This window comes from Oreochromis aureus, linkage group 11 (genome assembly GCF_013358895.1).
Source record: "Oreochromis aureus strain Israel breed Guangdong linkage group 11, ZZ_aureus, whole genome shotgun sequence".
Classification (NCBI taxonomy): Eukaryota; Metazoa; Chordata; class Actinopteri; order Cichliformes; family Cichlidae; genus Oreochromis; species Oreochromis aureus.
In genome coordinates this window covers 12296701-12309863 of record NC_052952.1, presented here as the reverse complement: position 1 = coordinate 12309863, position 13163 = coordinate 12296701, and the positions used below count along the sequence as shown (strand labels likewise).

General features: G+C 41.8%; 1 protein-coding gene across 2 annotated transcripts in view; it reads right to left on the bottom strand.

Annotated features, from left to right (window-relative positions):
- Positions 1–13163, bottom strand: part of znf407 (zinc finger protein 407) — a 152754-nt gene that overhangs the window by 38521 nt on the left and 101070 nt on the right. For both annotated transcript variants that reach the window (XM_031748177.2, XM_039619990.1), the window contains exons 8-9: positions 10845–10965; positions 4934–5112 (exon numbers count right to left, since the gene is read on the bottom strand). In XM_031748177.2, the coding sequence (XP_031604037.2) occupies positions 4934–5112; positions 10845–10965 (300 nt within the window). The remainder of the gene's footprint in view (positions 1–4933; positions 5113–10844; positions 10966–13163) is intronic.

Sequence of the window (13163 nt, the reverse complement as noted above, 5' to 3'; positions counted from 1 at the left end):
AGTACCCAGTGAGATACGAGAGCTTGTCTCTTCTTGTCAAGACAGTTTCAAATTATAAATGAAGAATATTCCTTAATTAGATTGTTAATGTAACTAAGTGGGAGTGATATAAAAACTGAGATACTGTACATACAATCCATATTCATTCATAAAGCCACATATGGACGGCAGAAATATCACTTATGGTGTATTTTTACTAGATTATTAGTCAAAAATTCCAACCTATTTTGATCCAGTTTTTCTCTTTCCTTCTTTGGTAAAATGATTTTGATACTTTTCTTGTTACCAATTAAATCTTCAAATCCTTCATTGTTAACTTTTTTTTTTTTAAGTATTAGCTCAATATAACTAAATCACCCCTGAGACAGCATCAGCACATTTATTCTTTCCTTTTGTTCTTAATTTTCCACAGTGCTGAAAAGAGTCACTTTTTTCATTAACGTCTATCAAATGAATGCAACATAAGGACGGTGACACAAAGACACGAGTTTATCACGAACAATGAAGACTTGATGTCCTATTGGTGTTTAAAAAAAAAAAAAAAAAAACTGTGACGGACTGCGTGTTTTTGTCTCCCCCCCCCATCGCCGACACATATCCTATTCCACATAGGAAAGTGTCACATATAACACACGGTTATTAGAAACAGATGTTGATTTTATCACCGGTGTCTGTGGCTTCTCTCACAACGTCGACACAATGTCATATGCGCTGGGATACCAGGACACATTTGCATGACATACACACCTGTCCTCCACAATCCAACACGCCGCGGTAACACAATAGGCAAGTAGAAACTCACGAGAGTAATGTTTCATTACACGAGGAACAGAAGGTGAAAGCGAGGAAGGGTAGCCAGGGAGGAGCACGGATGCATAACTTAAGTAAAAGCCATCGAAACCCATATTTGTTTACAGATTTGTTTAATAAGGAAAAATATATGCAAACAAATGAATTTGCCTGTGGTTATAACTGTGTATTAAGATCATCACTTACAAGGCCAGGCCTCCTCTAGCCCTCTACAGTAGCCATCCATCATGCATTATTAAGGAAAATAGAATCTGCATAAAGCAGCAACAATGCCTTGAAGAAGTTTATTTATTTATTTTATCTTTTTAGGCACTAAGCAGCAGATCCTCAGTCGCTGTTAGCTAATTACAAAGCATTTGATCTCTATGCCCCCAGGATGTGCAATTACAACCTTGGTTGAAAATTAGGGAAATATTTCACAATTAAAAATAGTGGGATGAAGACGCTCTGACAAAGCTAATGGCGACACCTCACCTGTGCGTGCATGTGTGTGTGTTAAATGTAGATTTCTGGTGCTGGACTAGACACGAGGCTGTTTTAACAAAGCTAATGCCCGGCAAACACAGCTGACCTCGCTGGAGGGAAATAAAAAAAAAGAGAGAATATACCATCTCCCAAAGCTGAAGCAGACATGCCATACTTGCTGAATTTTAACTAAAAGAAAGTTCTAGTCAAGGGGTAATTTAGCAAAGTCGCAGCACTCTTGAGTACCTGTAGCTCCAGTTCTGCTCCGCTGCTATCTACGCTTAGATCACACAGGCGTCGCCACTTCTTTCTGGCATATCTCTGCGCATATCGCGCAAGGAAGACAATTGTCATTACCGTTTTATTAAAATGTGTCCTATCAGCAACATTTGCACATCGCACATCTAACCTTCCTTTCTTCCTTCCTTCTTTCTTCCCCTCAAATTCTAATCATCATTCCCCTCCATCACTAGCTGGGTCTAATTCCCTCTCTTCCTTGGTTTGCAAAGGACCTCCGCTTTCATCCTCGAGAAGGGCTCTAATTCGAAGTGCGACGCTGAATAAAGAAGGGGGGGAGGAGAGAGAGAGAGTGATATGGAAAGACAGAGCAGCGGTGGAGACGTTCGGGTGTCAATCAATCCGGCACGAGGGGCTACAAGGGCCCGTGACTAGGGTGCGTTTGATCTGTGTCTTTCAAAGAGAGAACAGCAGGAAGGGCCATCACAGACGATTTGCCTCTCGCTGCTGGCCCTGGTGCCACTCTGACAGAGAGCAATCACAAGCAGGTTAATTCAACATCTACCTTCTTAATCTTTTCTTCCCTGTCTCTTTCTTTTGGTCTCGTTCTGTCTACTTAGATGAAGAATTGCTCCTTCTGCTACCACCTCCTTTTCCCCTCTTTTGAAAGAGGGAGAGATCACAAGTGTGCTTTCAGTGCCCTTTCAAACCCCCCTATAGTCTGATGGCTTTGGTCAGGTAAAGAGCTGTTGATTTTCCCGAACTCCTACAATGCCGTATTTATGCGTCACTATCAGAGGGCCATGTTTCATAAAACGGTAATAGATTTATGATGGCAGAGTGAGATTGGTAGTTTCCTTCAAAAAACTTTGCAATGGAGGACTTTTTTTTCTGGGGTACGAAACACCATCAGATGCATTTTTAAATATTTTTCTGTCATTCTTTGGTTCACATCTGTGGTGTGGCGTGAGCTGAATGTGAATGAGAGTGTAACGATGACATCTTGAAAATATGCTGCTTAACTTGACTGAAAGAGGAGGATGTGTTCCCTCCAGATGACTGAAAGGCGACGCACATTCCAGACAAGATCTGACCTTCGGCAACTCTGAAATCCGAAACCCACACTGTATGAAGCCTGCTGTAGCACCAGCTTGGACACATAGAGAGAAATGTCCTTTACTTGGCATAAATGTTGTGTTCTCATATGGCTCAGCAGGTCATTCGAAGAGGGACAAGGATATAAAATTAAACTGTGAAAAAGTCTTCTCCATCAAAGGTCAGCCATGCATGAGGACAAACAGAGGTGAGGGGGATTCTGGGGTGAAAGGGTAAGAAGAGACATAAAGGCATGCTTTGGTTAAAGGTGAGAGGGTACAGAGCATATTAAGGGAAGCGTGTTTAAAAGCAGCTGAAGGTAAAAGGTTGAATAGGGAGGTTAGGAGGTGGAAGAAAAAGAGAATCAAAGACAGAAGTTTGTCCTTAAATTTGACAAATGGAAATCATAGCAAGAATAAGCCTGTTTCAGAAATTCAAAACTACAAACTTTTCAAGGACACCATCCAAATCCACTCAAATTCACTAGGAAATACACCACAGTGTCGCCAGAAGCAAGCCATTTTCCAGTAATGTCCCTGACTGGCCTTTTCTCCCATGGTGCTCTCCTCCAACTCTAGTGCCTTTATGTAAGGTCAGAGGGATAACAGGATAAAGGCTGTCTTCTCTGCTCCTCTGAAGGACAAGCACTCTGCCGATTGGATTTGGTGGCCTTCAAGGACAAAAGGAAGAACACTGGGATACAAAGGAACCAATAGAGGAGGAACAAGATTTCATCTGTCACTATGGCCTGAGTGATTGGCAGGGATGGCTACAGCAGCAATCTTTGAGCAATGCCTTTTTGTGGCTGGGTGCCCTCCATCAGCACTGAATAAGAAGACTCGATCCACTTACAAAAAAAGCACTCAAAGAGTCTGGAAGATCAGACCTCCGTGAAATAAAAGAGCATAGACAGGTGCTATAGAGGGAACTAGGTGGTTTAATTCAGCAGAATGACTTCAAATGTTCATTTACAAATTTGTGTGTTTGTGTGTGATTGTGTGAGTGAGTGCACATTAACATGGAAAGCAGAAGAACAGAAAGGCAAGTTAGGAAGGGGACGCGGCCGATACAGAGCACTGGTGAAAAAAATCTGAAACTGCAAAGAGAAAATAACCTGACAGTTGCATGATGTCAATGTAGGGCCACTCAGTGGTTTGAATGTAAACATGATGTGAATCATGTGCTATGGCCTTTGCAGTGATTGGAGCTCAACACAGTCGAATGCCTATAGAAGGTTTTTGAAATGCTCTCCATTATAATCACAACACCGAATGATAAAAGGTCTTTTGGAAAAAGATGTTTACAAAGATCAATATCTGTGTCTCCTTATCCCCAACCAGTCGCAGCAGATAGCTGTCACTCTCCAAGGCTGGTTCTGCCAGACCTTTCTTCCTGTTAAAAGGCAGTTTTTCCTTCCCACTGTTACCACGTGCTTGCTTATCAGGAGTTGTTTGATTGTTGGAGTTTTCTCTGTATTACTGTAGGGTCTTTAACTTCCAATATAAAGCAGCTTGAGATGACTGTTGTGATTTGGTGCTATATATAAAAACTGAATTTAATTGAAAACTGGTTTTCGACCCAATGATGTTGTGGCATCTTTTTATTTTTTAACCTATTTGCTGACTTGTCTTTCAAACGCTTAAGCTCCATGTTCTACAAATGCATCCACATGCTTAATGGTAGCCTCATGACCTCCCTACCCATGTTAGGATGCCCCACCCATTGCCTGTTTTTAAAACAAGTCTTAAAACGAAATTTTATTTCTTGGCTTTTAACTCAGGAGGAGTTAAAATGGTGTTTTCTTACTTTCTATTCTATTATTGTTCTCTGTTTTGGTACTTTGTACAGCACTTTGTTAAACTTGTGTTTTTAAAAACTGCTTTATAAATTAATTGGATTGGATTAATACTTAATACATTTAAAAAAGAAAAAAACAAACAAACATCCTTTAACTTTCAGCTAAGCAAGTGGAGCTGCATATCACCAAAGAAACCGCAGAAAGAATGTGTGCAACTCAGGAAAGGCACTGCTGGAAATAAGTTCAATTGACCTTGAAACACAGAAGTGTTCAGAATTTCTCAAAGGCACTGTTGTTTTTAAATGTAGGGACACTATGTTCTTAGAAGTCCTTTTTGTGTTTTTGTTTACTGGGCACGGACATTTCAGATGCTGTGGAGGGGCACTACGGACCAAAATAGGGGGTACAGACGGATGTCAGGCTAGCTGCCATGGTGCATTAGTGAATTCTGCTTCGCCGCGCAACAGAATCCTTGATAATATGGAAATATCTGTGAAACACTTTATATTTCTTTTAGCAGCACATTACCTGCATGCAGGTAGGCGAGGTCTGGGTTCTCAATATCAGGGTGATTGTCCTTCAGGTGGTTGCGGAACTCCATCGGAGAGTTGGTGGCATAGTTACATTTGGGGCAGTTGTACATCTTCACGCCCTCGTGTTTTCCCGTATGGAGTATGTGCTTTCGGATATTCTCTGCACAGTTGGATCTAAGTGAGAAAAACAAAGATAAAAAGGCTTAATTCCATTTTGGAATTAACAAAAAAAAAACCAAACGATAGAATTAAAGATGAGAGTCATGAGGGAGAAAACACAAGATCAACACTTGGCAACATTCCCAAAGAAGGTTTGCTGTACTAACAATTTATTTATCTGTAATGATGTAATGACACACAGACACACATGGACACACATCACACAGTAACACGCAATAAAAAAAAATCAAGCTGGGCTTTGGAGCCTGAGAGAGGAGCCATGTTTGGACTACAAGAAGCACATGACTAAAGACTCTTTTATGAACAGCAAACGCACTTGTTACAGAAACAATATTTACATTTTGTAGATATGTTTGATATTCTTTCACGCCTTTATATTTTACTCTGATACTTTTTTTTTCTTATAGTTTTTCAGCTGTTTGTGTAACGGTGCTGGGGACAGCGCCTGCTACAAGACCGCTGTGCATCTAGAGGCCCATTGAATGCATTACAAAGATATGTCTGAAGGCATCTGTTATTCAGTATGTATCATTTGCAGCTGTATGAAAGCTATATAGGATTAGTGGTGTATGCCGTGTGTGCCTGAGTTTGTGGGTCTCTGGGCCGGTCAGATAGGGCAGGGAGCTACTGCAGGGTATACGATGTAACTATGTCAGCCCAGAGAGTCACACACAAACCTCTGCTGATTAATGACGCTGCCTGACCTGCTCCCAGGCTCTATCTAAACCTGCCCATAGACACACACAAACACACTCACACACATAAGTGAAGCTCTGAATGATTAAGACAAACATGCACATACATACATATGGAATACAGACAAATAGAAAGGCCAGTTTGAGCCAAAATAAAAACAATAAATCTCTGACACTGCTACACAAGTTCGAATATACAGACATGAATCCGTAAACACACACAAACGCTCGCGCATTTAATGCATCATGCAAGCAAGCATGTGCGGTGTAGAGCACACTTTCGCACACAATCATGTGTTGATGGATGGGGCACTCGTGCTCAGTTTGGACCTGACATTCTCGGACAGTATAATACGCAATTACTCTCCCTTATCACCTTGGCTGGGACAATAAAGCCTCACAGTACCATAGCTCACACCAGCCAAGGAGAGAATTTGTTTTCACTTTTGCAGAGACACCTCTCTCCATCATGGGGGCCATAGTCCAGCTTGGCTCCACTGCGGCCTAACAACAAAAAAAAAAAAAAAAAACAGAGCGGGCCCTCACTGGTGTCTGTTTATGCTGCACAAAACACATAAGGACCAGCCAGCAGTGAACAATGAGGGCTCTTCATGAGGCTGAAGACCATGTTTTGGATGCAGTCTCAACAAAAGAATGAATAAAACACATTTTGAGAGCGTCGACCCAGAGCACTAACAAATAAAGAAATGTCTGTTTGGCCAGTGGATTGTAGACGACTTTACAGATGAGCACTCAGGAGCCACTTTATTACCTACACACGGTCAACTGCTAATCACAAGGCACCTAGACATGGTCAAGACAACCTGTAAAATTCAAACTGAGCATCAGAATGAGGAACAAAGGTGATTTAAGTGCCTTTGAACATGGTCGCTGGTGCCAGACGGGCTGGTGTGAGTATTTCACAGACTGCTGATGTTCTGGGATTTTCCCACACAGCCATCTCTAGGGTTTACAGAGAATGGTCCAAAAAAAGAAAATGTCTATTAAGCACCAGATCTCTGGGTGAAAATGACTGGGTGATGCCAGCAGTTGGAGGAGAATGGCCACACTGAAAGGAAGGCGAACGTAACAAAGGCATACAGATAACTTTTCTGAATGCCCAACATGTTAAACCTTGAAGCAGAAGACCACACTAGACCTGTCAGCTAAGAACAGGAAACTGAGGCAACATTTTGATGGTAGGTTCAGAATTTGGTGTAAACATCATGAAAACCTGGATCCATTTTTTGACCTTCAATGGTACACGCTGCTGGTGGCAGTGCAATAATGTGAGGGATATTTTCTTAAAACCTTTCTTAAGGCCTACCTGAGTATTGTTGCTGACCATGTCCATCCCTTTATGACCACATTGTACACATCATGTGATGGCTGCCTCCAATGGGAAAATGCGCCATGTAACAGAGCTCACTTCATATCACACTAGTTTCTTTAACATGACAGTAAGTTCACTGCACTCAGATGGACTCCACAGTCATCAGATCTCAATCCAATGGAGCACCTTGGCTGTGGTAGAACAGGAGACTAACATGATAGGCTTAAGGCTGACAAATCTGCAGCAACCGTGTGACGCTGTCATGTTAATATGGACCAAAATTTCAGCACCTTGTTGAATCTGTACCATAAAGAATTGGGGCACTTCTGGAGGCAAAAGGGTGTCCAACCACGTACCTGCAGCATGTGCTTTATAAACTGTGTATAGGGACTGACCTTAGTTGTCATTTTCATATTTTATCCAACAAACTGTCAAAAAATGCTGTGATTACTTTCTTATCAGCCTCACAAGCAAAACAATAACAGGTTCACAGACAAATCACGGCCATCTGTTGACTTATCATTGGCATAGGGGAAAAAAAGAACTTTAAACTGTCTCATGCTCCTAAATTAACACAAATGATGCTGTTAAAAAATGCATTTAATACCAAAAGTGAGCTGATTTCTTATTCGAAAGCGGGAGCATAAATAGATAAAATTTGAAGCGGAGCTAAAAGGTTCTAAAGAGAGCGCGGGTGGATTCCTAGGGGGGCCATGCTATCTCTCAGATATGGTAATGGCGTAATTGTCATATTAAAACAACACAACGTGCGTTTAGGAGTCAGCAGGTGTCACAGTTAGTGAAAGCCCACACCAGCCCTCCTACTATACACTGTATTAATTAGTCCAACGCTGTTTCAACTTCCTCCCCCACCCATGCACTCACCATGGGAATCAGCCATACTGATGCTCATCGGATACATCACCCCTTCTCTGCCACTTTCTGCTTCTCCCCTCTCTCTCTCCCCTTTATTTAAGCCATTTCCATATTCCTCCTCCCAAAGACTGTATGGTAATGGGAGAGGTGTAATTGAGAGGCGCTTCGTTAGAGGAGATTTAAATGCGCTTCTTTGTGTGCGTTAAGAGTTGTGGGGGGTGCAGGGGCTGTATTTGGATCATTGGTGCTATTTGGATTCTTATTCTGCCAGGGAGGCCCAGTTATCATCATTAATGCCTCTCCCTCCTCCTTCGTCTCTCCCTTCACTTTTACAAGGTCGCAAACCTTCCTGCCACTGACAGCGAGCGTGTCGTCCTCAAAGCCGCCGTCGCCTTGAATTGGAAACACTGCTTTAACAGGTAGATTGAAACATGAATGGTGCTGCATTCAATAAACAAAACCAGCCCCACAGTCATGGCGACGTGGCAGGATTCAGAGGCTACATATCAATTAGACCGTTTTAGATGCCACTGTGACTTTAATGAGAAAAAAAAGAGAGTGGGGGAAAAAAAATCCTCCTCTTTGTGAGCGATAAAAACGATTTCTTAAAAACTAAAGTAAAGAAGTTTCGCAGCTTGCATAAACAGCTGCAGAGTAGTCAAATAGACATCATTAATTGACAGCCCAGGACTCCCGGTGCAATATCATTAGAATATTTTTACCACTATTTCCCATCTATAATTATCCCCCCTCTATTATCTATCTCTGTCTGAATGGTAGATGAGTGGCATTTGATAGATCATTTACTCCCTGCTCATTTACATGCATTTGAGAAGCAGCCTTGATGCGGATAATACTGCATTAAGTGAGAAACATAGCTGCCATTTAACATGGGTAATACAATACTGCAAATCAGATCTATGCTGCATCTATAAAACAGATACATTTTCTTTGGGCAAGAACTGTCAGTCACCTAGCTGCTTCATTATTGCTTCAATATTCAATATTGCTCTATGGCTGCATCCTATATATTTCATAAGCCCTGCTTGTATTACAAGGTAAAACGTGCTAACTCATCTACCAGCTCCTTATCACGGTCAGGCCACGAGAGACGTCACGGTTTTAAACATGCATTCAGACAATAAAAGCCAAGCAAAGACGGGACCCCTCACGGCTGTCTAGGGCCCCACGCATTCAATTCCTCATCCTCACATTAGCGAGCCCAGCAGGGCTTTTCCACAACGTCCCTACACCTCCTCCCACCTTTCTTCCTCCCTTCGGGACCTCTCTGAACCCTCGGAGGCCACCAAAATGTTAATTGGGCTTCTAATTTACTGTTTCATTTGCTGCTATCTGTAACAATCATTATGTATCAGTGAAGGATCACAGGTCTGTATACAGTATCTTTCCCACTGTGGGGTTCAATCAGTGGAGCGGTTTGATATGAGTTTAAAATTTAAACAAAAGTAAAATGTAGGCTTGAGGATCTTATAAAATCTGATCCTTATGTGACTCTTTTGCATGTACAGCCACTGACCTGATGAGAGTGACCTCTGTATTTTTATAGTGCTGTGTCTTCAGTGTGCAAAATTTTAAGCAACAAAACTTAAAAGAACGCTCCTAACATTAAAATGAAAGAAATCTAACTTTCACACGCATTTTGCTCAAAAATAAATGTTTCACCTCGTGACGAAACTTCGAGTCAGGAGAAGAACGAGGTACATCACACTTAATGCTAGAAACTACCTAACAACAACAACAAAAAGGTCAATCTGAGTGTTGAGCCAATCAATCAGGAAGACAATACACTCACTGGTTATGTTAACAAATTAGATTAAATACAGGGCATAACCAAATATAAGCAGGATTTATCCTCTCAGAAATGAAACTTAACTAAACTTAAATTAAACAATAAAAGACCTATGCTAGTCGCTTCCTAAACGATACCCAAAAGAGACGTTCCGCAATAACTTTGGACACCGGGAGATAAAATCCTTTGATAATTGCTGAAGAATAGCCTGACTGCAGCTATTACTTCTCAGCATTTCATCCTCCCCCCCAAGTTGAACTGACTACAAAAGACAGATGAAATGAGTCAAGTGCTTCACTACGGCGGAGCAGGTATAGCAAGCAGCTGAAATGACTTTGTCACAGAGAGGAAAAAAACGAATGAAGAGTACATCTAAAACCAATGATGGGTTTGAGATCATTCCCTTTCACACTCTTCTGCCACATCCTGACGGGGAAGCGCGGGGTGAGAGAAAGACAGAAGGGGGGAGGAGAGGAGAGAGAGACAGAGAAAGATCGAGAGAGATGGAGATGTGCAACGCCAGCCAAAACTTTTTCAATTTCACCGACAATTTCCTGTGTAATTACTGATGCGGTATGATGGTGTTTTAATGACAGGGACCTGCCAGTGACAGTGACATTGTGTGTGTGTGTGTGTACGTGTGAGGGAGAGTAAGAGTGTGTGTGTGTGTTGGGGAAATCTGGCTGGGCCTGTTGATGATGGCAGAGTGATGAGATGGAGCCGTGCTGTGGAGATTAGACCTGTCTGCCCTCCACGTCTCCCACCCACCCGTCACACACACACAGATATACACACACACTCAGAGCCACTAGCATTAACACCCCACCCTCTCCACCAACCCACCAAACTACCCCACGATGCCACCTGCTATCTCACCAACACACACACCACACTCTTACAAACCCACCCCCCCACATCCCCATCGTATCCCCACCTATCAACCCTCTGATCATCAGTGCCACGGTGGCAGCCATCAGCGCCACCAACCGTGTGGAGGTCAATGAGGCGGTACCTGTAGTCGCACCAGGGGCAGCGGTACGGTTTCTCCCCGGTGTGAACACGTTTGTGCCGTGATAGGTGGGACTGCGTGGTGGAGGCGAAGTTGCAGAGCTTACATTTGAAGGGCCTCTCTCCTGTGGGTGGAGAGATTGAAAAGATAAGAGACACAGACAAGACAGCAGTGATGAGACCGCAGTGACCCACTAATGTGAGCTAAAACAAACATGCATACATAGAGAGATAGCAGGTAGCAGGATTTATCTGACAATGGGTGTAGGTCCCTCTGGTGCTGCAAAAAAATTTAAATTAATAACTAAATATAAAATGAGGCGCTGTGTTAAACAGAACTATACAAAGACTGAACACAAGGTTTTGTCAAATGTTGTATAAAAAGCTGCGATTTTAAATCAGTTAAACATATAAGGGAAAAGCTCTGGCAGGGTTTGCGTCTGCTGAAAAAGGTCATTTAAGGATGTAAGTGGAGAAAGTATTCTTATATTTTTAAGTAAAAGTTGAATAACAATAAAGGCTGGAATTCAAAGAAAAGTCACTTGTATAAAAGCATATAATATAATATAAGGTTAATGGTAAAACTATGTATACAAAAATACAGAAGTAGTTGAATTGTAAACAGAGTTAAACACATATTTTAGATCCAGCTGAAATGTGTGTTCTGTGAGAAGTGGAAGTATTAGTTGGTTGTAGTGCTGCGTTTTCAACCAAATCAGTTTATCTATCCGTGGGACTGGAAACTTATGTATGGATTTCGAAAAAATATGATGAGTGAGATTTTGATGGTTATCCAGATAAGGATTTTTACTGTTTGTACTGTAATTTCCGTAACTGAAGCATGACCATTAATCTAACAGAAATAGCATATGGGCTGCACAGCCAAAGACCTATAAAGAACTCTGAAAACACACACAGTGGGTATGTGTGTGGTACAATGAATGAGGGTGGCCCGGTCTGATGAGACATTCACACAACAGAGACACCTGGATGGTTATTGTTCACCCAGGGAAGAGGTAGAACCCGCATGAACTGTGCTAAGAAGGCAAGTTGACGGAGAAAGTGGGACAAAAAGTTGGACCCCACATTTAAGTGGACGTCACTTTAAGATGTACCACTTACCTAAACAATGCAAACATACAGCCCTCCTATTAGCAGGCTACCAAACTGCAGACACTTTTTGCATGGCTTAAGGAACACGAGGAAAAGGTCAAACAGTTTATTTGGACTCAACTTTCCCCAGATCTCAATGCAATTCAGTATTTGGGGAGGGGGGTGCCCTGACAAAATTTGTCCTATCTATGAATACCTCACTTCACAACTACATGAGTAAAAGGATCTGCTGCTAACATCTTGGTACCTGATACCCTCAGAGGACTTGTTCAGTCCATGCTATGATTGGTCATATCTGTTCTGGCAGCACCAGTGGGACCTACACAAGACAGGTATCTTTAATGATGTGGGTTATCATGTTTGTCTGGAGTGTAAGAATAAAAAAAAAAAAACACTTTTTTTTTGTTTTTTACTTGTAATTAATTTTATTTGTGGCAGTTGTGTATTTTTGTTTTTAACGTGACATTTAAAGGAACTTTGTTATGTCCACTGCTTCTTTGGTACTGCTTCAGTGACATTTATATATTGAGAATAAGATCAGCCATTCACTTCTAGTACATTTAGTGCATGAGAGGAAATTGGAAAAAGACACAAAACACCTGAACAAAGCTGCTTGAGGAGACTTCAAACACAAAAATATTCATATTAGCATTGGTCTTTAAAAATCTGCATCTGTCAAACTGAGGACAGTCCCTTCATGTGAACCCGTATCTCCACAGATTTGGACATGTGGCTAAATCAGTGGAATTGACACGTGTCAACGTGGCAGAGGAGGACAGAAATTGGCGGTTTCAGGGGGAAAAAAATGGCAGCAAAACTGAGGAGCAAACAAAATGAATAATGAAAACCTAAATGAATATTTATAACAGGATTCTTGATCCTTGGACGCCTGCCAGACAATGGCTAAGAACAGTATTTGTTTCACTATCTCAATTTCCAAAAAAAAAACACTCGTTATTGACAGCCTATCTGAAAAATGCAATTTCCCTAAGCGACAGAATGACATGGTGAAATGATAACTGAAATTAAAAATCTCAGATTCAGTCAGCCACACTGGTACACATGCCTATCACTGACAGCAGCATGTCACACTGATGCGCCTGTGTGTGAGTGTATGTGTGCGACCGCAAACGGTTGCCTAAACTACACGGCTGCTCGGATCTCGGTGTCAAACACATTCTGACATGGTGAGGGCATGAACACGTAGGAA